The sequence below is a fragment of the Sus scrofa genome, chromosome 15 (genome assembly GCF_054392235.1).
Source record: "Sus scrofa isolate SSC_HxYL_T2T_F1_AM1 chromosome 15, Sscrofa_HxYL_maternal_Yorkshire_Landrace_v2.0, whole genome shotgun sequence".
NCBI classification, from domain to species: domain Eukaryota; kingdom Metazoa; phylum Chordata; class Mammalia; order Artiodactyla; family Suidae; genus Sus; species Sus scrofa.
Window position 1 is genome coordinate 90,583,428 of NC_139397.1, and position 24,608 is coordinate 90,608,035.

At 35.2% G+C, this 24,608-nt stretch overlaps 1 protein-coding gene across 5 annotated transcripts in view; it reads left to right on the forward strand.

Moving 5' to 3' along the window:
• The window catches only part of UBR3 (ubiquitin protein ligase E3 component n-recognin 3), a 225,453-nt gene that overhangs the window by 183,037 nt on the left and 17,808 nt on the right, over window positions 1-24,608 (forward strand). For all 5 annotated transcript variants that reach the window (XM_084999433.1, XM_084999434.1, XM_084999435.1 and 2 more), the window contains 3 exons: window positions 1,003-1,108; window positions 11,936-12,039; window positions 19,385-19,509. In XM_084999433.1, coding sequence (XP_084855559.1) covers window positions 1,003-1,108; window positions 11,936-12,039; window positions 19,385-19,509 — 335 coding nt within the window. The remainder of the gene's footprint in view (window positions 1-1,002; window positions 1,109-11,935; window positions 12,040-19,384; window positions 19,510-24,608) is intronic.

The window sequence follows — 24,608 nt, forward strand, 5'->3', positions numbered from 1 at the left end:
AAAAAAAAAAAAGGATTATTCGACTTTTTAGAAAGTGATTTTTGGTTCTTTTTTTTTTTTTGGCCTTTTAGGGCTGCACCCATGGCATATGGAAATTCCCAGGCTAGGGGTTGAATTGGAGCTACAGTTGCCAGCCTACACCACAGCAACACAGGATCTGAGCTGCATCTGCGACCTACACCACTCCTCACGGCAATGCTGGATCCTTAACCCACTGAGCAAGGCATCCTCATGATTCCTAGTTGGATTCATTAACCACTGAGCCACGAAGGGAACTCCAACTTTGGGTTCATTTTAATTCAAATTTTTTGAGTATTAACCACAGAATAATTTAGCCCAATCCTTGTTATTTATGCCAGAAAAAAGACCTGTGATTTTTTTCAAATAATTGAAAATTTTTAAACAAAATTTTTTTCCTAAATGTAATAGTAGAATTTTGTTGAAAGCTAAGATTGATAGATTTTTGTCATGGTTTGAGTAGAAGAAATGAAAATAGCCAGAATAGTCTTATTTCCATTATTTTTTCCTTTACATTGAATCTATGATCAAGTCACAATTCAATCTAAAGAATATTTGGGGGAAACTATTAGATAAAGAAAGAGCTACACCTAACAGTGGTTTATATGGATATTATTATCCGTATTACTAAGTGTAAGGTATTGAAGACAATAGTAAATTTTGGTTAGGAGACCACAGCAGTGAGAAGTACACATTATCAAGACTGAAGCATAAAGCCAAGAAAAAGTAATCTGTGGCGGGAAATAAGGAAAACAAACCATTCTTGTATTAAGATTGAGCATAAGACAGTCTAAATTCTAGTAGAATTTATTTGGATATATATCTCAGCATTTACTTTAAAAGAGAACATGAAATAGTTGATACTTAAACTCGGTAAATTATAAGGATAGAAAACTTTTTTATAAATTAGCTAAAAATTTTGCCTGAATATTGTTCTAGAATAATTGTGTGAACTTCTAATTACCTTTTCTTCATTTTATTTAGATCAGCTGTTCCATGTATTAGCCTTACACATGCGACTTTATAGCATTGATTCTGAGTATAATCCCTGGAGAAAGCTTACACAGTTAGTAGAAGAGATGAATTCGCAGTAAGTATTATTGAAAGATTAAATTCAGTTAAAACTGTTTTTTTTTTTTTTGGTCTTTTTGGTCTTTTTGCCATTTCTTGGGCCGCTCCCGTGGCATATGGAGGTTCCCAGGCTAGGGGTCCAATTGGAGCTGTAGCTGCTGGTCTACGCCAGAGCCACAGCAACTCAGGATCCAAGCCGTGTCTGCAACCTACACCACAGCTCACGGCAACGCCGGATCCTTAACCCACTGAGCAAGGCCAGGAATCAAACCCACAACCTCATGGTTCCTAGTTGGATTCGTTAACCACTGAGCCATGACAAGAACTCCTAAAACTGATTTAATAAAATGGTTAAGTGGGATTGAAATTCTTTATAAATAAGTGAATTTTCCTTATGAAACAGAAATATGTAATAAAAATTGAAGACAGTTTACTGCTATACTTTTTGTAAAAATTGCATAGAAATTCCCACTAAGCGAGAGAATCTTTTAAAGAATCATATTGGTTTTTATGCAGATAAAACATTCAGGGAGAGACATATCATGGTTGGTTGTCCTTTTTATGTCAGAATTGGCCAGTAGAGGAGTTTCCATGTGGCTTGGCAGGTTAAAGACTGGACATTGTCTCTCTGAGGATGTGAGTTTGAACCCTGGCCTGGCTCCATGGGTTAAGGATCTGGCATTGCTGAAGCTGTGGCATAGGTCACAGATGTGGCTCGGATACGATGCTGGTCTAACTGTGGTGTAGGCCTCAGCTGCAGCTCTGATTCAATCCCTAGGCTTGCAACTTCCATATGCTGTAGGTATGGCCATAAAAAGAAAAAGGGAAAGGAAAAAAAAATTGACCAGCGGGTTCAGGTAACCTTAACCTGATCCCTTCATTGTAATGTTCCCCATAGCCTTTCATCTAATATTTGCGACCCATTATGATTCTTGCCTAAATCCAGTGTTTCATTAGGCACTGCAAAATAGTGATTTAAAAAGAAAAACACAAAAATTTCCTTCTGATTCATTAACTAGATTGTTTTTATAAAGAAGAACTTTACCATATCAGCTGTTTGGTTACTCTGAAACACGGTTTGGCAGGATGAATGCTTAATTCTTCCCAATTTAGAATTGGCAGTGTGGGATCCAAGCTGTGTCTGTGACCTACAACATAGCTCATGGCCATGCCAGATCCTTAACCTACTGAATGAGACCAGGGATCAAACCCACATCCTCATGGATACTAGTTGGGTTCTTAACCTGCTGAGCCACAACAGGAATTCCTCCCCTTGATTTTTAAATTTTACTTATATAAAGCAATTTTTTCAAAGTAAAAGCTATGTAATAAATTTAGAGACATGTATATGTCATTTTTGTCCATTTGCATTTCTTTTTGTGAACTTCCTATCTGTTCTCCATCTGAAAATCAAATCGTTGGTCTTTTTCTTCCTCATGTAAAAAATATGTTTCTGCATTACGGATATTAGTCCTTTGTGTGATAAGTTGCAAATGTATTTCACCGTATTGTCTAATGTTTTTTTACTTTATGATTTTTTGTCATGCAAAGTTTTGTTTTTAATGTAGTCATATTTATTAATCTTTTAAAAAAATTAATTCTGGAATTTGGTTTTGAGGCTTTTTCCTATCTGGTTATAAGGGGGTTCATGCATTCATTTTTTCTTATGATGAGAACTTTTAAAATTTATCCTCTTATCAACTTTCAAATAGAATGTAGTATTATTAACTGTAGTCACCATGCTGTTCATTACATCTCTGTATGTACTTTATATAACTGAAAGTCTGTACCTTTTAACCACCCTTACCCATACACACCCCCTACCCTCCACTCCGTCTCTGCAATCACCAGTCTGGTTTTTTTGTATCTATGAGCAGTTTTGTCTGTTTGCTTTTTGTTTTTAAGATTACATGAATAGGGGAGATTGTATGGTGTTTGCTTTTCTCTGACTCACTTGGCTTAACATAATGCTCTCAAGCTCCGTCTATTGTTGTCATCAATGCTAAGATTTTCTTCTTTTTTACGGTTAAATAATACTTCATAGTATATATATATATATGCCACAATTTCTTTATCTGTTCACTCATTAATGGGCACTTAAGTTTCCATGTCTTGGTTATTGTAAGTAATGCTGCAGTGAATATGGGGAGTGCATGTTCACTGCAGCATTATTTACAATAACTTTCTGAGTTAGTGTTTTACTTTCCTTCACATAAATACTCAGAACTGGAATTGATAGATCGTATGGTATTTTTATTTTTAAATTTTTTGAGGAACCTCCATACTGTTTTTTCATAGTGACCCCACCAAGTGACAATCCCAATAGTGCATGAGGGTTTCCTTTTCTCCAGATCTCCACCAACACTTGTTATTTGTTGTCTTTTTGATGATAGCTGTTCTGACAGGTGTGAGGCAGTATCTCATTGTGGCATTGATTTGCATCTCCCTGGTGATAGTGATGTTGAGCACTTTTCATGTACTTGGTCATCATCTGTATATTTAAAAAAAATGTCTAGTTAGATCCTCTGACCATTTTTTAATTGGATTGTTTTTTTGCTATTGAATTGTGTGAGTTCTTTTTGTAATTTGGATACTGACCTCATATATGATTCTTCTAATATTTCTTTAGCTTTAGTATTTACACTTAGATCTCAAATTTATCTGGAATTTTTCATGATGTATGGTATAAGGAATAGATCCAGTTTTATTTTTCACTATTAGCTATCCTGCTGCTTTTCCTTCCCTACACGAGTAAATTAAAACATATCTACCAGAAAAAAAGAAAAAAGAGAGAGAAAAAAGAGAAAGCGCTCTGTTTACTGATATGGAAGGATCTCTATTAAGATACAATATTAAGAGAAAAATCCAGGCGTGCAAAATCTGTACTTTATGCTCCCACTTGTATAATCTGGAGGGATGAGAAATAAATTTGTATTTGCTGTTAAAACAACAAAACAAAGCAGACCTACACATATGTGGATATTGGATTTGTAGCGTAGATAGTGCTGTGGAGCAGATGGGGAAGCACAGTCTTTATTGTAAATGGTACTGGGTTAATTGGATATTTATATGAGAAAAATTAATATTGACTCCTACCTCATGCAGAACCTATTCAGATTTTGCTAGTTATTTCAGTAATGTCCTGGAAAATGCAAGTGCCATGCAAAGAAAATTCAGGAGCATGCTTGTGCTTAGTTTCATGTCTCTTTAATTTCCTTCTTGGTTTCATGTCTCTTTAATTTCCTTCTATCTGAAATTGTTCCTGACTTTCTTTGTACTTTACAACATTAAAAATTTTTTTTGAAGAGCTTAGGCAATTATTTTGTAGAACCCCTCAGTTTATTTTTGTCTTGGTATTTCCTTGTGGTTAGATTCAGGTGATAAACTTCTGTCAGAAATGTCACAGAAGTAATATTGTCTTTTTACTGTGTCATATCAGGAGGTACATGCTGTTGATTTGTCTTGTTATTGGTACAAGTAACTCTTGACTATATGGCTAATATATTATCTGTCAGGTTTTTCTGCTGTAAAATTATGATGATGATGATGGTGGTGGTGGTCGTGGTGATGGCTGCACCCATGGCATATGGAAGTTTCTGAGCCAGGGATTGAATCTGAGCTGCAGCTGTGACATATGCTGTAGCTGCAGCAATGCCCTATCCTTTAACCCACTGGATATATACAGTATCCCGTTACTTCTCAAAAATACAGAAAAAAAATTATGTGACGTGTGTGCGTTTGTGGCCCAAAATAGCCAGCTAGGAATATTTTGAATGTTCTGGCTAAGGAAAATAAATCACTTTTCTTGGTATTAGCTAGTAATTTTCCTTTCTAGCTACACTTGCATACTCAAGGACAGGAAAGTGTGCAGATGACATATTAGAATGCCTAACTCTTTGAGTGTAAAGATGTTTAGGAAACAAGAAATTTCTTAAATATGGTATTGGCGAATTTAAAGTTTAAAGAACAAGGAGATACTATGCTTTCCCTCTTACCGATTGCTAGGTTATGTTTTTTTCTAGCCCTAAGATTTAATTTCTAAGATTTAATACTAAAAGATTTCTAAGATTTAATACTCATTAGGATAGTAGTAAATGCTGTTTTTATCATTTATTCAGTGCTTACTTCATGCTACATATTTTTTGTGCTTTGTATATATAATCTCATTTGATCACCATCGTAACTCTATATACTAGGTACCATTGTTGCCCCAGTTTTTATACACAAGGAAAATGAGGCTCAGAAAAACTAACATGGTCTTTAAGAGCGCACAGCTGTGAAGGAACAGAGCTGATTTGTATCTAAATCCTTCTGATTTCAGAGCCTAAGGAAGCATAAAGTAATAGTTAAGAACTTAGGCTCTGGAATCAGATTTGGAGAGATCTGAGGAACTTGGGGAAAACCTAGTTGATTTTTCCCCCCCTCTTATTTGCTCTCATTTTTATAGTTCATTAGTTCAATAACTTGTAATATTACAGTTGATTATATCATTTGGTTTTCATTTCTGTATATTAGATTTTTTAAAATGAAAGTATCTTTCCCTATATTTTCACTTTTAATACTTTTACAACATAAATTCTTACATCTAATGATATAGGTTTCTCATATATACTCTCTATAATCCTCATGAAAATTATTTCCTTATTTTCTTTAAATTTCATTGTGTTGATAATCACTTTGATTTTTAAAAAGAAAGGGAAGGAGTTCCCACTGTGATGCAGTGGTTTAAAGGATCTGGCATTGCCATAGCTGCTGTGTGGGTCACAGCTGTGACTCGGATTCAGTCCCTGACCTGGGAACTTCCATATACTGTGGGTGTGGCCATAAAATTAGAAGAAAGAAAAAAGAAAGTGAAAATTAGGCTTATAAATCTAATCCATCCACTTCCTCTTATTATGCATAGAGTTTGTAGTAGTGTATAGTTTTTATAATCTAGATTTTAAAGATTCCTTAAAAACTTTGAGGTAGAAATAATTATGTATTTTAAAGTGTTAAGAAGCATTTAGTGGATAGTTTTCACAATGATGATATTAAACCCTACATTCAAAATCTGTGGTTCTCTTTTCTACAGTGGGGTGTATCCGTTCATTCATTCAGAGTGTATGTTAACTATGTGCCAGGAAAGATCCATTTCTGTGTTCTCAGAATGATTATTTTTACCTTAGTAGTCAACAGACTCCAGGTTGTTGTTTTTGTAAATTTTTCCTGATTATAAAATTATATTTGTTGTATAATATTTAGAACATACAAAAGCGTTGAGAAAGAGAATGAATATAAAACCTTATAACGTACGTGCTATATGTAGTTTATTACAGTTGAATGAACTCATGAGTCATAATGAGAGCAAATATTAGGGGGAAAATATCAATCTTATTTTCCAGGAATTCCTTTGACTATTAACATGTTAAGACATTTCTTTCCAGTTTCTCTTTTTCTGTGTATGTGTGTGTGTGTATGTATATACATATGGATTTTTAAAAGCTATTTGAGTCATATTGTATCAGTTTTAGAATCCGCTCTTTAAAAATAACACAACCAAATTCCTACATCATTAAAAATTCTTTAAATGATATACCTAATTTATTCATTCCTGTTATTAATCACTTAAATTGTTTCTTCTTTTCTAGTATAATATCATATAATGTATTAAGCAGTTCTTGATGTGTCAGATATAATCCCAGAACTATAGGATAACATGAAGGCATGTGAATATTTTAGATTTTCACTCATTTATTTGTTAAGTATTCACCAAGTGTCAGGCACTCCATGTTACATAGTGCAACACTGCTTTTCAGAAAGACTGTACATATATAAACTTTAACTGACAATGTAGGGATATCCCCATTTCTGTCAAGCTTGAGTATTGTCACTTAAAAATGTTTTTATTTAATTTGGTAGATAAAAATGAGGTACCAAAGCAACAAAAAATTATTTAATTTTTAGTAAAGTTGACTTCATTAAATATTTCATATTTATCAGCTATTTGTGTGCACTCTTTGTGAATTAATATAGTCAGGACATCTGTCCATTTTTCTCTTGCCATCTTATTTTTAAAGAATTATCTGAATGATCCATTATGGCTTAAAATATTACCATACTTTGTTGTGGATAATGAAACTTCTTTCAAAAATATGTTTGCTTTTTAATTTTATAATTACATTCTTTTTTTTCTTTTTTTTGTCTTTTCTAGGGCCGCACCTGTAGCATATGGAGGTTCCTAGGCTAGGCATATAATCGGAGCTGTAGCCACCGGCCTGCACCACAGCCATAGCAATGTAGATCCAAGCTGTGTCTGCAACCTACACCACAGCTCATGGCAACGCCGGGTCCTTAACCCACTGAGCGAGGGAGGGATCAAACCCACAATCTGATGGTTCCTAGTTGGATTCGTTAACCACTGAGCCACGACGGGAACTCCCTATAATTACATTCTTGACATATTAGAGTTTTAAGTTTTTCCACAGCTAAACCAATCAGACACATTTTTTTTTTTCTGAGAAAAAATAGACATTTATTACTGTTTCCCTTTTACTTTTGGAGAGATAGATTAAAGTGGCTAAGTAAGCATAGCCAAGATCATTAAATCCTAATTTTTTTTTTTAAACACAAGTCAGGTTGTTTTGATATCAGAGTTTATGCTTTTAACTAATACATTACTTTATTGTCAATCAAATGAATATATTAAAGTTCAGAGGACATCATTACAGGTGACAGGATATAGAATTTCACACATATTTCTTATTTTTTTGATTACTTTCATACTTAGAATGCCTGCCTATCCCATCCAAGATCTGATGTTTACCTTTATAAGTAGTATTACAGTGTGTTCCCATCTTAGAATATGCAATATCTACTTGTATATTTTCTGTAGAGTTTCCTTATGGGATGATTTTTTAAAATAATATAATCTACTAGGAATTTGTTTGCATCAATAGTAAATCAATAGATAAATATTTATAATTTATTTTCAAATCATCAGCTAGTTTTCTAGCAATCTATATATCATTTATTATACACTATGTAATTTTTATATATTATGCTCCTAATTAGGATCTGTGTTGTCCTAATTAGGATTTATATTATTATGATCCTAATTTCTCCTTTGTTCTATTGATCTCAAAGCCTGTCTGTGTCTTTGATAAAACCATGCTGTATATTGAGGAGTATACCTCTGGTTGGTTGAGGTTTTTCTCTTTTCTGCTCTCCACCTCCCAGTTTTTCTTTACTGTTCTCATCTGTTTATTCTAACAGATGATCTTTAGAACCTTTTTCTAAACCCTTCAATTCACTTGTGATTTTGACTGGAATTATTTAAACTCATAAATTAATCTAGAAAAAATAGTTATCTTTGTAGTAGAGCGTTTCCTCCACTGGGAACATTCCCGATTCTTTCTATCCTTTTTTTTTTTTTTTTTTAATCATTCTAGTTTTGAAATATTTGCTAATTATACATTCTTAATTGAATTTAATATAAAAATTGCTAAGTTTTTAACAGGGTATGTATAAATAATCATAATAGAGGGTATAATCTTAAGTATAGAGTTTTTCATGCTTATGGTGATTTAGATTGATTTTAAATAATATTGGAAGATCATTGTAATAATAATAAGCAAATAAATAAAAGCAAAAAGTAATTCACCTGTAATTTTGAGAAAGATTCTATTACAGAAAAAATATTAACATATAATAAATGAGAATCTGAAATTCTATTAGCCATTTCAAGTTTTTAATTGCTTGTAATATCTTTTTTCTTTCTTTTTTTTTTTTGTCTTTTTGCCATTTCTTGGGTCTCTCCCGCGCCATATGGGAGGTTCCCAGGCTAGGGGTCTAATCGGATCTGTAGCCGCCAGCCTACGCCAGAGCCACAGCAACTCGGGATCTGAGCCACGTCTACGACCTACACCGACCTACACCACAGCTCACAGCAACGTCGGATGTCGGATCGTTAACCCACTGAGCAAGGCCAGGGATCGAACCCGCAACCTCATGGTTCCTAGTCGGATTCGTTAACCACTGCGCCATGACGGGAACTCCCGCTTGTAATATCTTTATTTGAAGAAACTGTACTTCAGATGCTCTTTTCTATTTCTAAGAAGCTCTTTAGTTTGTTTGTCTTTAGGTTATAAGAAGTTCTTAACCCAATTTAATTTTTGTGCAGTCAAGTAGATCTTTGCATAAGAGTGAAACTGGTCTAATTTAAAAGGAGCCGTAAAGATCCTTTTGAGTCTTTTATTTAATCATCTGTTAGATTTAATGCAGTAGTTTGATAATCCAAAATCATTTTTATTTTAAATGGCTTTTTTGTGGATCTTTTTATTTTTTTAACCACGTCATTTTCCTTCCATAGGTCAGCAAAGATTTTTCAGTGTTACTTTCTTTTTACTCTTTTTTCCCCTTTGTTTGGGTCTGATTTCAGCCTTTTTGCATATTTCCTTTTGAGTCATTTTGTTCATTTAATTAAATGAACTGTGATAAAATGACAAAATACGAAAATGAGTAGTATCTATGTTTGTAATTTACTTAAGATATTTCTTCCTCAGCTCATTTTATCTGTCTCTTTATGTGCTGGAGTCTTGTCTCTTCCCTGCTGTTTGTTCATCCATTCATTTATTTTTCCATTTATTTTTATTTGTTTTTTTTTTTAGCTAGTTTTTATTAACTGCTTAATCCAGGCATTGGGGAAATAATGGTAATCATGATACAGTGGATATTTTTTTTCAGGGCACAACAGTGTAGAGGATGAGTTGTAGGGATGTGAAATTGGAAGACATCAGATAGTTAGAAGGTAGTGGTTATAGGGATGGCCAGAGGGAGTAAAGATAGAATCCTTAGGACTCACTGTCAATTAAATATGGGGTGAGTGAGATAAGATGGTTGTCCCCAAGTTCTTAACCTATTTATTGTTTATACTTTTATTATGCAAGTTATGTTTCAGACACTGTGCTAAAGGATATAATCAGTAAACCACATCAAGACTATGATTATAGAGGGAGATCCAACTGGTTATGCCCAGGATAGGATTGTGTGTGTAGAGTAGAGTGGTATGATCATGAGTTCAGTTTCAGGCATGTTTAGGTTGAGCTGCCTGTCAGATGAAGTGGAGGTAGTGCATATTCAGATAGAGAGTTCAAGAGAGTCATGGCTAGAGATAGAGACTTGGGAGTCATCAGTGTATGACTGGTGATTGAAGTCAGGGTTTAGGAAATCTTTCAAAAGGAGTCCTTGGCGTGAAGGGAGAGTGAGAATTGGAGCCTTGAGGGACAGCTCTATTTCAGAGTTGGTCAGAGGAAGAAGAACCTGCCAAGAAGATTAAAGTGAAGTAATCAGAGAGATAGAAGAGAGCCTGGGAGAGTGTTTTATAAAAGCCAAAAGAATTTTCCAGACAAGAGCATTGTCTTGTCCAAGTTGAAGGTTGGTAAAATAAGCATTGAAAATGTCCATTAAATTTTGTAATTGGGAGATCGTTGATAACCAATGGAAAACCATTTCTATGGGAATTTGAGTAATAGATGAGAAAATGATGCCCCTTAGATTTTTTTTCTTTTTAAGAACTTTGGACCTATCAAGAGATGCCAGAGACTTAAGAGACAAGAAATGCTAGGTTTCTTGCATTAATGACAGATTGCCTTTGGGGAGGAAGACAAGCATATTTGTAGAGAATGAAGACATTCAAAGATCTGTCTTCCTCTGGCAGTTATATAAGCTTCGCAGCAGCAGGGATGTCCCCAGTGTGTTCAGTGCCTGACATACAGTAAGTAATCAGTATATAGTTGAATTATGGAGCCTAATAGAAGATTTGAGCAATTTTTGTTATCCCAAGTCTAATCTCAAGTGTAGCTGCAGAATTTAGCCAATTTTAGAAGCTTAAGAATTACTTTTGTTCTCTGACATTAAAAACTAAACCTGTGATCAAAAAATTTAAACTTCTAAAGGAGTTTTAAAAATTCTTTTAGGATAAAAAGAGATGCTTTATAATATATTCTGTGTGTTTTATAGTATATTTTAAGTTCTACTTTGATTATTATTATCTTTTTTGGAACTTTGAAAATGTTAAAGATTTTATTTGAATTTTATATTATTCAGAAACTTTTAATGAGACACTAACCATGCCTTTTCATTGTAGCTTGTTTGTGAATTGTTTTTTTAAATAACATGAACACTTATTCTTTAGTATGAAGTTTATGATAGCACGTGTCTTAAGGCCCACCTCATGTGTGGTGAAACTAATTCTCTTAAGTTCCATTTAATGCGTCATTTGATTTCTATAGTCTTAAGAGATCAGAAAGATTCATAATTGGAGTTCCCGTCATGGCTCAGTGGTTAACAAATCCAACTAGGAACCATAAGGTTGCGGGTTCGATCCCTGGCCTTGCTCAGTGGGTTAAGGATCCGGCATTGCCATGAGCTGTGGTGTGGGTTGCAGATGCGGCTTGGATCCCGCGTTGCTGTGGCTTTGGTGTAGTCTGGCAGCTACAGCTCTGATTTGACCTCTAGCCTGGGAACCTCCATATGCTGTGGGAGCGGCCCAAGAAAATGGCAAAAAGACAAAAAGACAAAAAAAGAAAAAAGATTTGTAACTAAGTTAATGTATCTCAATTGTTTACTTTAGTAAGACCTAATATATTTTCTAGGTAGTTTTTTTATATTGAGCAGAGGCAAGGAAATATATGAGCCTAAAAGATTATATTTTTAGGCAAAAAATATGGCCGTAACTTTCCCTTTTGCGATTTCTCAGTTGCTTATAAAAGTTTGATTTATGTTCCATAGACATATATGTGAAATATAAAATGAGTTAGAAAGAAGAAATATATAATGCTGTTTAAGTGATTATGCATTTTTCTTTTAGGCTGGGAAATGAGGAGCAACAGGCTGAGGTTCCAATTCTTTATCATGATGTTACCTCCCTTTTGCTCATCCAGATCTTAATGATGCCACAACCCTTACGCAGAGGTATGTCTTTATAATTCAGATCCTTAGATTATATTGTATATATAATGAATATTCTAAAAATCATGGGCAGAAATATAGCATTCAGTCTGATGGAAATGTTCTGAGCTAAATGGCACTTTTTTTTTCTATTAGTAAATAGTAATCATGTATATGTAAAGAAGATGACAGTCAAATAAAGAGGTCTTTTTTCCTTGTGACTGTATTTTTAGCTTTTCAGTCAATAATAAAGACGTGGAAATCACTCAGAAAATCTTTGTTTTGTTTTTGTTTTTAGGGCTGCACTGGCGACAGCATATGGAGGTTCCCAGGTTAAAGGTCGAATTGGAGCTACAGCTGCCAGCCTATGCCACAGCCACAGCAATGCCAGATCCAAGCTGCGTCTGTGACCTACACTATAGCTCATGGCAACACCAGATCCTTAACCCACTGAACAAGGCCAGGGATCGAACCCGGAACCCCATGGTTTCTAGTTGGATTCGTTTCCGCACTGTCATGACAGGAACTCCTGAAAATCTTTGTTTTTAAAAAGTTAAAATGATAATACAGAAATGTAAAAAACCGAGCAAACTGGCAGCTTTAATGCCGCCACCTTATTTACATGCATACATATTTTATTTTGATACAGTAGTACCATAGAGTTATTCAAAATGAGATGACTCATTATTTTTAATTAGTGTTAATATGATACTAGTATCATATTAACAGCATTAAATACTAGAAATAGTTTAATTATTGCTCCCTGGTTGTATAAACTGTTTAAGTTTTTAATATATTTTGGATATTAACCCCTTATTGGACATATAGTTTGCAAATGTCTTCTTTTATTCAGAAGGCTACCTTTTTGTTTTAGTGATAGTTTCCTTTACTGTGCAAAGGTTTTTTAGTTTGATATGGTCCCATTTGTTTAATTTTTGCTTTTGTTTCCCTTTCATGAGGAGACATATCCAAAAAAAATATTGCTAAGAGTGATGTCATACGTTCCTGTGTTTTCTTCTAAGAGTTTCATGGTTTTAGGTCATACATTTAAGTTGTTAATTCATTTTTGAGTTTATTTTTGTATATAGTCTGAAAAAGTAGTCCAATTTGATACTTTTCCATGTAGCTTTCCAATTTTCACTGCACCATTTATGAAAGAAGCTGTCTTTTCCCAATCATATATTCTTGCCTCCTTTGCGTAAATTAATTGACCGTATATACATGGGTTTATTTCTGGGCAGGAAAGTCAGTTTAAATGCTTGATTGATTGATTTATCAATTCTCAGGAAAGTGACTGTTTTTTCTTTTTTGTCATTCTCCAAAGGTGATTGCTTTTTTTTTTTTTAGTTTTATTATGAATTTGTGGATTTTTTAACAAATGTGTTGTCTTTGAGTTCCAGTATAGAATAACAACTGTTTAAACACTGTGTTTGGTTGCGTTGGCTTGTGTCCTATTGTCCAGTAGTCTTTGATAGCTTTTTCAAACCAAGGCTTTTTAATCCGTGGTTTAGGAATTCATTAGCGACCTTCAAGGAGTCCAAGAATCTCCCAAATGATATAAGAATTTTTGTGTGTAGATGTCTATTCTTTCTGAGAAGTTCCATAGCTCTTACCATATTTTCAAAAGAATATTGACCCCAAAAGCGAGTTATTTATAAATTCCCCCGTGGACTCTTGGTCATACACAAATAAATATTTCTATAATAAGGAATAGCAGTAAGGAAATTGCTTTTGAGTTGTTGTAGAATGAGATGCAGATTATAATGGGATGATGAGAGGAAGATGAGAGAACAGAGATAGGGAGAGTTATCAGGAATGAATGTGGGGAGCGTTCCCGTTGTGCATTGGAAACAAATCTGACTAACATCCATGAGGATGAGGGTTTGATCCCTGGCCTCGATCAGTGGGTCAGAGATCTGATGTTGCTGTGAGCTGTGGTGTAGGTCACGACCAGCTTGGATCCCGCTTTGCTGTGGCTGTGGCTGTGGCGTAGGCCGGCAGCTGCAGCTCTGATTCAGCCCCTAGCCTGGGAACTTCCAGTACTGCAGGTGAGGCCGTAAAAAAAAAAAAAAGCACCCCCCCATAATGACTTCATTTTCTGCGATACTGTGATGTGATAGATGTGACATCTATTTAGTAGTTCAGTCATCACGGCAGTTTAGAAGATGCAGTAAAGAATAATAAAACTAAATATTAATGCCAATAATTTTCATTTGTGATTCTAAGGGAAAATTCACTTTTTAAAGAGCCCCAGGCCAGCATTCCTACCCTACCAAACTCTACATCTTATGTGATCAATAGGGGCAAGTTTGAGCCCTTGAAGGTGCCTTGTTTCCCTATTCCTTCCCTTTTCCCTATCATGTGGTAGCACTATAAAACTTAAATCTGTACCATCGTTTTAAGTCTGTGCTTCTACGGCATTTTAAATAAATATTGATCTTCCTTTGTTTACTCTCAGGTGGCTTGATAGGGGATTTAAAAAAAATGTTGATTGAGAGTAGATGTCCAATTTTTCTCCTTTTTAAATTTTGATAATTGTATTTAAAGGATTTTGCTCTCTGTAGTAACCTTGGAAGACAGCAACCTTAATTAATATACACTGAAAATGAGATTACTTGTTTTTGTCTAAGTCCTTAAAAGACATTGATTTCACAAATGTTTAAATATTTAAAATGATAATCACAGTAGACAAAGTAATTTTAAAAATTCATACTTTGCTTCAATAAAAAGCTTAAGGTAACATTTCTTTAAATGCATTGTTTCTTTCTAATTAAAAATTTATTTATTTAGTTTACAGTGAGAAGCAGCTGTATGCGGGTGGTGTTTCTAGACAGTATACATGATTTCCTGGTTAAAATGACTGTGCTTAGTAGACAAATTCTGTAACTTTCATCATTCTATTAAAACATCTAATTGTCATGAAATACTCTTTTTTTTTTTTTTTTCCTGGTTCTCCTCCTATCTCTTCTCCTACTCATTTTCAAGGCTGCTTTCATTAGCCTCTTCCTCTTACCACTCTTTGAGTTGTTCCTTGGTTCCTGACCCTATATCATTTTTACCTTTTTTCCCATCACATCAACTATACCTATTCTTTGGTGATTCCCAAATATCTAGCTCCAATCTACAACTCCCTGATGAGCTGCAGACCTCAGTTTCTATACATGCCTCAAACTCAATTATATAACTTTAATTCATTTTCTTCCTATCCAGAATTGTTCTCTTCCTGTGTTTTCCATTTTAGTTAATAGTACCACTGTTTACTCTTTGTAGAATGAGAGACTACTTTCATTTTCTACCTCCACAGCTCTTTCAAATCCTAGAATTTCTCTAATGTAAATATTTCTCTAAGTTGACTCATTCTCTCCATCAGGCCATCTAATTTGACATATGCTAGAGTACTTCCGCTGTCTGTGAATAGGTGTTCTTGCCTCTAGTCTTGTTTCAGTCCCTTTCTTCTAGGAAGCAGCAGTGAATATTTTAAAATTCAAATCTAATATTATTACTATCCTATTTAAAGTCTTTTCATTGCCCGGTCTAGGTGCTATAAATCAAGTGCTTTATAGATAACAAACAAGTAACGTAAATAGTGATATTAATAACAACAGATGTTCACTGATTGCCATTGCCAGTCATTATTTTAAACATTTAATTAACCATATTTCACTTAATCCCTTTAAAGCAGGCAATATTATCCACATTTAACAGATAAAGAAATAAAATCAGAGCATTTAACTAACTTGCCTAAGATCAGAAGATTCAGAATTTATTATTTTTTTTTAACAGGTTTTTTTTTTGTTGTTGTTGTCTTTTGTCTTTTTGTTATTGTTGCTATTTCTTGGGCCGCTCTCTCGGCATATGGAGGTTCCCAGGCTAGGGGTTGAATCGGAGCTGTAGCCACCGGCCTACACCAGAGCCACAGCAACGCGGGATCCGAGCCGCGTCTGCAACCTACACCACAGTTCACGGCAACGCCGGATCGTTAACCCACTGAGCAAGGACAGGGACCGAACCCGCAACCTCGTGGTTCCTAGTCGGATTCGTTAACCACTGCGCCACGACGGGAACTCCAAGATTCAGAATTTAAATCTAAACAATTTGGCTTCATAGCCTAAGTTAATTCCTAACAGTAATGTATTCTGTTGACTCCTTGTCTTTAGTTTGATATAATTGGGAATTGAGGACTGGGACAAGTTAGAGAATGTGTGCTTGGCCAAAGAGGCCAGTTACTACTCAGCTCCAGATAATTGCTGGCAGGTAAGAATGTGGGCCAGTACTGTCAGATCTTCCTGTTTGTCAAGAGTCAGTAGAACTCTGGACTTTTACAAGATGTATTCTGTTTTCAAATATCAGTAACTGAAAGCAAAGCAGGATAAAGGCAAACCAAATATGTCTGTGGGCTACATTCAAACAGGTAGCCTTCAGTTTGCAACCTTTGGTCTTCGGCATAAAGATTACTTTTCTAGCTTTGTCTCTCAAAGCTCACTGTTTATAGTCTAGCCTCACTGGACAATTTACAATTCGTGTTAAGTCTTGGGCTCTTTCAGTGGCCATTGCACAAATGCTTCCTCTATCTGGAATCCCCCTTTCCTTGCCTTGTCCCATCCTTGCCTTCCTTATTATGGCTTATTTCTTTGTATCATGCAAGACTAACACTCCTTGATGGGGCGGGTGGCTTTAATTTTTTTTTATGCCCCGCCCTTAGTCTATATTAGTTCCTTTTCTATTTGCTCCCATTATACCCTGTACATACATATAGCCATCTGCCTCTCTCTCCCACTCTCCAGACTCTAAGTCCTTATTATCTGTATCCTGGTATGTGTAAAATACCTAGGTATTAGGATTTATAGAAATCCATCTAGAGCTAGCTTAGAAGCACAAAGAAAGAGCACCAATGGATGTATACAACCAAACTGTAGGAGTTTATAGTCTTAGGGATGCTAGAAGTAGGGCTTCAGATGCTAGCAGGGTTCTTGCCATCTTGGGTCTATATTTCTTTGTGTAGATCTGCGGATCTGCTTCAGTCTTGCCTTAGATAGTCTCTGCCACAGACCTGGAACATGACCGCTGATATTTCCAGAATCTCATCTTTACACCTTCCTTTATTTACCTCCAGTTAGAAAAATCCCAGGTAGGTACTCTGACTGGCTCAGCTTATCTCAAGTTCCCACCCCAGAGCCCTTCAACACTGATAAGAAACAGAATGTGTGTGTATGCACGTGCACGCGCGCACACACACAGAAAAATACAAAATAAGGCAAGAGGGGGTTCCTGTCATGGCTCAGTGGTTAACAACCTGACTAGTATCCATGAGGATGCGGGTTCAATCCCTGGCCTTGCTCAGTGGGTTAAGGATCCAGCATTGCTGTGAGCTGTGGTGTAGGTCCCAGACACGACTTGGATCTGGCACTGCTGTGGCTGTGGTGTAGGCTGGTGACTGTAGCTCTGATTCGACTCCTAGCCTGGAAACCTTCACATGCCACCTTTGTAGCCCCAAGGAAACAATAAAATAAAATCAGGCAAGGTTTTTCTTAGGGCATAATTTTTAAGGTGTCTTCTGACTAATTTAAGAATTAGCCAGGCTTCGAAGTGGGAGTGTTTCCACTTGTACAGAGACCCAGTGGAGCAATGCCATGTGTTTCCTTTAAAAAGATCAGTCTTGCTATAATAAACAACAACAACAAAAAGATTGCAAGGGGCTAAAGAAAAGTTAACAAGAAGACCTGACTGCTATCTTTTGAAAGACCTGCTACCAAGGTTGGCCATTAAGTAGTATCTGGGAGCTTTGATTTGGGGAGGTTTTCCACCATTCCCCTCATAAGAGTGGCTCTCTATGCCTAAACTGTATAAAGTAGTTTATGCTGAACATACCCGCTTTCTTCCTGGGAATCTAGAACTTTGGTATATGCTAGGCAGAGGGTACCTATGTGAGTGGCTCCTAATAAAAATCTTGGGCATAATCTCTTAAGAGCTTCCATGGTATATACTTCACACATGCTGTCACAGCACATTGCAGGGGGAATTAAGCATGTCCTGTGTGACTGTACAGAGAGAGGGTTCTGGACTTCACCCAATATCCCTTTTGCTTTTGATGATTTTTCTTTGTATCCTTTTGTGACAATAAATCATAGGAGTACATGCTGAGTCTTGTTAGTGTTCCTAGTGAATCAGCAAATCTGGAGTTAGTCCTGGGGACCCGCAACACAAGTATTTATGGGTCTATGAAAGAAAGGATGGAAGTATGGTCTAGAGTATTGGAACTGGCTTGAGAGATTTAAAAATAATTAACAGGATTTGGTGATTCTTTTAATGGGGAGATCAAGATACTTTCTTTTAATGGAAAGTATCAAGGATGTCAACAAGTTTCTGAATTTAGCAGCTGATTAATTGGAAGTCACCATTTACGAAGGGGAGTGGCATAATAGAAAGAATAATTGAATTTGAATGATTTCTGTGGATTCAGGTTCAGAACTGAGTGCTTATTAGCTTTATCATCACAGGCATATCCTTTTGAAGCTCAGTTGTCCAGTTGTTATGAAGATTGAAAGGAAACATTTGAAAAAATGTTCTAAGTTATTAGATGTATTTAAATATTAATTATGATGATTTAGCTACTGTTATTAATACCTATTATGTGCCAGAAGCTACCAGGCATTTTACATGTTGTTATTACTATTCTTGCATTGTTATAGTTTTCACTGAGTTTTAAAATTCAATTAGAGTACTTAAAATATTGGGATTTCCTTCTTTCTCTTTCTTTCTTTCTTTCATTCATTCATTGTAGAAGTTCTGTATTGTATTATCCTTTAGAAGATATATATCAGATTAGAAGCAAAGTGTTAGTTTTAAGCCCTCAGACTCCCAGTCATTGTTTCTAAACACATGATGTCCAGCAAGTGATTTTCCAAGATTACACAGCTATTCTGAGGTTGAGTGGCATTAGTACTGAGGTCTTCTAAAACAGAGCACACTTTCCAATATGCTAAATGCCTCTCATCTGCATAGTATGTAAATGAATAAAGAAAATTTGCTTTCATAATTCCAGATCTGTTGGGTAGCAAAATATAATATCACATTATTATTTTATAACAAGTGTTGAATAAAAACCAATTACATCTGCAAGAAAAGGCATATGTGTATATATATATATGTGTGTGTATAAAAAGTGTTATATATGTGTGTGTAAAAAGTGTTGAATATATTATGTGTAAAAAGTGTTGAATATATATTATATATATGTAACAAGTGTTGAATAAAAATCAGTTACATCTGCAAGAAAAGGCATATGTGTAAATATATATATATGGGAAATTATCTTGAGTACAAACTGTCCAGATTCCAATGAAATAGTGATCTTCTGTTTCTCTTCTAGACCACTTCACCTGCATCGTGAAGGTGCTTTTTACCCTACTGTACACGCAAGGCCTTGTGGCACTTTCAGTTAAATGCAGTGAGGAAGATAGGTCAGCCTGGAAACACACGGGAGCTCTCAAAAAGGTCAGTATCTTATCTGAATTTGTCATTTAGTAGTTTGGTGAACTATTTAAGTTGTGTTATGAGTGAATGAGATTAGATGTTTGAAAGACAAAATCAATTATTAACAGTGTATTAATTGGAAATGGAGCACCTTCTGGCTAAAACAGTTAATAATGTTTTCCTTATACAATGAGGACTTCTGCATCCATCTCTAAACCTTGGCCTTTTTCCCTTTTTATTTGGGCAGTTTTGTTTTGCTTTTGCTACAAGCCTTAAACTTTGAAAAGCTATAAAAATTGAAGCAAGTAATAAAATGTATGTAGACTTAAACTGTTTTGCTTATCCGTCATTTTTTTCCTTCCCCTTGCTCCATCCGCAGTCATAATCCAAAGATTGCTTTTGACTCACCACTTCTAGATTTTAAAAATCCTAGCTTTTTCTTAATTATACTTCTTTAAAAACTGCTTTTTCCCATGTTAAAAAATATATATGTATAAGTTGTTAGTAAATTTAAAGGCATTCTCTTTAAGTTAAAATTATGTGGACAATTTAGAAAAATCGTGCAAGTTTAGTTAAATGTTAGTATTTTCAGTGGCTTGAAAACAAATGAGATACTGTGGAACCAAAGAACTGAATGAGTAATTTGGCTTAGAGGTAAGTGAAATAGGGAGATTACTTCAGTGTTTATTTGGAGAAATCGGCAGGAAAAAGTAATACTTGTAGTGTTAGATTGAACCTTTTGTTTGGCTTAGACTTTTAAAGAGATTTTAAACCTCATTGAAAAGTTTCTGTTAAAATCATATCTACTTGTATTAAGGAGAGAAAAACAATTATAAATACTTATGTGTAAAAAAATTTAATGTAGTATCGTGACAAAGTTTGGTATATCCTAATTTAGAGATATTGGTGGTTGGCCATTGTACCTGAGTACTAGGCCAAGCTCTTGCCACTCAATAGAGATATTACTTTTTTGGTCAAGACATAAAGCTCTCTGAACCTCAGCCTTCTCAAAGGTAAATGAGAGGTTTAAAACATATGATTTATAAGGTCCCCTCTATTTCTAAAATTCTGTTATTCTAAATAACAAAATTAATTTATCTCTTCCTTCAATGATTTTTCTTCCTTCTTTCTAGTTGTTTCTGGGATAATTTTGCCTTCTCTAATTATCTTTCTTTTTTCTAAATGTTCTTTCAGTTTCTCTGTACTCTAATCTGTTATTTGGATTGTTTGTATTCAAATCAAGTGTAACAAATCTCTATGCTGTGTCGTTGTTTAAATGTTTCCTTAGTAAGTTGTCTAATCATGAAACAGTACACATTTAAAACACTTTCTGATATAATATGGGTCTAAATCTATTCATCTGACTTCTCATTAAAATGAGACTTCCTGACAGAAAATTAGACAATTGTAAGTCTATGATGGAAGGAACATGAAGTAATTTGGAAAACTCTTCTGTCAGTTTTCTTTTTTAATTTGGTAATTGTTAGCTGTTTTTAAAAAATACTTAAAGCATTTGAGTCAGATTCTTATCAGAATATAAATTGGAAATTTATAGCTATATAAATTGCTCTAATGAATGAAAACAAAAAATTATGACAGTCTATATGTTGGTTTACCACATTATTAGCTTTTTCTACTATAGATCTAAACATTTAGATAAGTGACAGGTTATAAATAATAGCAACAGCAATATTTATGAATAATGAGATATCACTGTATTCTCTATCATTCATTCTCTTATGTATGTATGTATGTATGTATTTTTGCTTTTTAGGGTCATACCTGCAGCATATGGAAGTTCCCAGACTAGGAGTCGAATTAGAGCTGCAGCTGCCAGCCTCTGCCACAGCCACAGCAATGTAGGATCTGAGCTGCATCTGCGACCTACACCACAGCTCATGGCAATGCCAGATCCTTAATCCGCTGAGCAAAGACAGGGATCGAACCTGTGTCCTCATGGATACTAATTGGGTTTGTTACTACTGAGCCACAAGAGGAACTCCTCATTCCTCCTTTTAAAAATTTCCTTTTTCTGGAGTTCCCGTCGTGGCGCAGGGGTTGACGAATCCGACTAGGAACCATGAGGTTGCGGGTTCGGTCCCTGTCCTTGCTCAGTGGGTTAACGATCCGGCGTTGCCGTGAGCTGTGGTGTAGGTTGCAGACGTGGCTCGGATCCCGAGTTGCTGTGGCTCTGGCGTAGGCCAGCGGCTACAGCTCCGATTAGACCCCTAGCCTGGGAACCTCCATATGCCACGGAAGTGGCCCAAAAAAATAGCAAAAAGACAAAAAAAAAAAAAAAAAAAAATTCCTTTTTCTTTTACCTCTTCCTCCTCTCTTTCCCATCCTTATTTTCTTTCTTCATTGTGTCTTACTCATTTCATCTTTGTAATTCCTTATCCTCAGGTATGATAATTCCAATGAAAATAGATCTTATCTAGTAAAATAAAATACGTAGGTACTATGTGTTTTCAGAGGGATGTTAGAGTTAATTTGATAATGAGGTTTAATTGCACTGGAAAAATAATCATTTCAGTTATTATACATTGTGTTCTTTTTGTTAGTGGAATTTCTATTAAAAGAATATTAACACATCAGGATTTCTTAATCTGGGGTCCTTTGTTTCGTTTTGTTTTGCTGGGGAGTAGGACCATAGAATCCAGCAAATACTCAAAAGGTCTGCCACCTCTAAAAGTTTAAGAGGTGCTATAATTTGGACAGAGCATCTACCCAGCACAGCGTCTATTGCATCTTTCAACCCTTAATTCTTTTATTTTACTCACATACCTTTGCCACTTTTCCAATAGGATTCTCTTGATTGTGATCCTAGGTCTTTCATCTGTGGTCTCCGAAATCCTCTTCCTAAGCTTTACTTCTTAAAAAAAAAAAAAAAAGCTTTGCTTCTTAAAGCTTATCTTCTTAAGCTTTACCAAAAAGCCTACTCTTTGCTTTATTCAAATATTGCTTATATAAAATATGGTTTCCTAAGGCTGTTTATATATGAAGTAAAATTATTTCCTTAATCTAATACTCTTTGAGTGAGAAGAGTTAATGTAAAACAATGAATACTACATTGTGTTTGGCTTTCTGATCTGATATAGTGTCTTCTATGTGTAAAAGAAGTCCTTAAAAGGTATTTCATAATAATAATTTAAAAGCTAATTATCACTCAGTAACTTCCTTGCATGATCTACGTACCATTTGTTTTTATTGAAGGGTATTTTTCCCATAATCAGAAAGTATTATACTTGAAATACTTTTCTGTTTTTATGCTCTGTAAATCTTTTACTTAAAAGAGTATATTGAATTAGACTTCTGGGCTGAATTGTATTTTTTCACAACCTTAAATACATTGCATTGATTAATAAGCAGCAAACCTGTCTAATATTTTCTTTTGTGTTGCCTATTCAAGAACTACTCTGATTAAGTCATTTCTAAAAACATAATATGTTGCTGTTTTGATATTCAGTGGCATATTGTTTCTTGCAAATTGTGTGTAACCTGTATGTCATCATATTTGACAAGTAATCATCCTGTTGATTAATTATGCAGGAGTGTGGTAGGCCATGTGATATAAGGATATCAGTTGTAGAGTCAGAGTCTTTTTATAGTTTATCAGGATATGATAAAACTACATGGCTGCATTATATGACAGAAAGCTGGGGGGTCATTTAAAGATAGTGCAAGAACTCACTATTAAAAGAGGTGCATGTAGGAGTTCCTGTCGTGGCGCAGTGGTTAACGAATCCGACTAGGAACCATGAGGTTGCGGGTTCAATCCCTGCCCTTGCTCAGTGGGTTAAGGATCCGGCGTTGCCGTGAGCTGTGGTGTAGGTTGCAGACGCGGCTCCCATGTTGCTGTGGCTCTGGCATAGGCTGGCAGCTACAGCTCCGATTAGACCCCTAGCCTGGGAAACTCCATATGCCGCGGGAGCGGCCCAAGAAATGGCAAAAAGACAAAAAAAAAAAAAAAAAAAGAGGTGCATGTAGGCAAGTTCCAAGATAAAAACTCCATTACCAAAATAAATTCCATCAGTTAGCCAGCAAGTATTTAGTGCTCAGATTTTTGTTATGTAGAGAGAGATATAAAAGACATATAGTTCCTGATATTTTGAAATTTACATTCTAATTGATGAAAGCACAATAACATGTGAGAAGGAAAGTGTCATCAAATAACAAATTTGTGGGAGTTCCAGTCATGGTGCAGCAGAAACGAATCCGACTAGGAACCATGAGGTTGCAGGTTTGATCCCTGGCCTCACTCAATGGGTTGAGGATCCGGCATTGCCCTGAGCTGTGGTGTAGGTTGCAGATGCGGCTCGGATCTGACGTTGCTGTGGCTGTGGCTTAGGCTGGCAGCTGTAGCTCTGATTCAATCCCTGGCCTGGGAACTTCCATGCTGCAGGTGAGGCCCTAAAAAGCAAAAAAAAAAAAAAAATTTGTGGTCCCAACTATCAGTGCCTTAACAATTCAGGATAAATTTATATCCCACAGGGTTTACTCAATTCTTATATTTTACTATTTTAAAAATATAGTTAATGAATAGAATAAATGACATCACGTTTATTATTTTATTATAATTTTACTTTGCTATAATTTGCAACAATTTTAATGTCTCTGAACATAAAAAATGCATTTCATTGTGTAAAAATCTTATTGAAATAAATTTAAATTTATAAATAGCTTTATTTTTCCTTTCTTATAAAAATATAGAGTTGTTAACCTTAATCAATTTGTAGACTTATTAATGTTATCTGTAATTCTTTAATAAACACATTGTCCTATTTCATTTTTACATTAAATTGTTTTAGCAAATCTTATCCAAGGAGTTTGAGGGAATTGTAAAAGAAAAAACTTGTGGTCCATATTATACTTCATGCATATGTGATTTGTTCCACTATAATGAGTGTATATATACTTCTGTTGGCTTTTTTCACACCATACTGTAAATATTTTTTCACGTAGCTCAAATTTGTCATATTTACTGCCTATGAAATATTCTGATATGTCACAGACTTGTGGCTGCCAAAGGGGAGGGGAGAATGAGTGGGATGGATTGGGAGTTTGGGGTTAGTAGATGCAAACTATTGTATTTAGAATGGGTAAGCAGTGAGGTCCTGTTA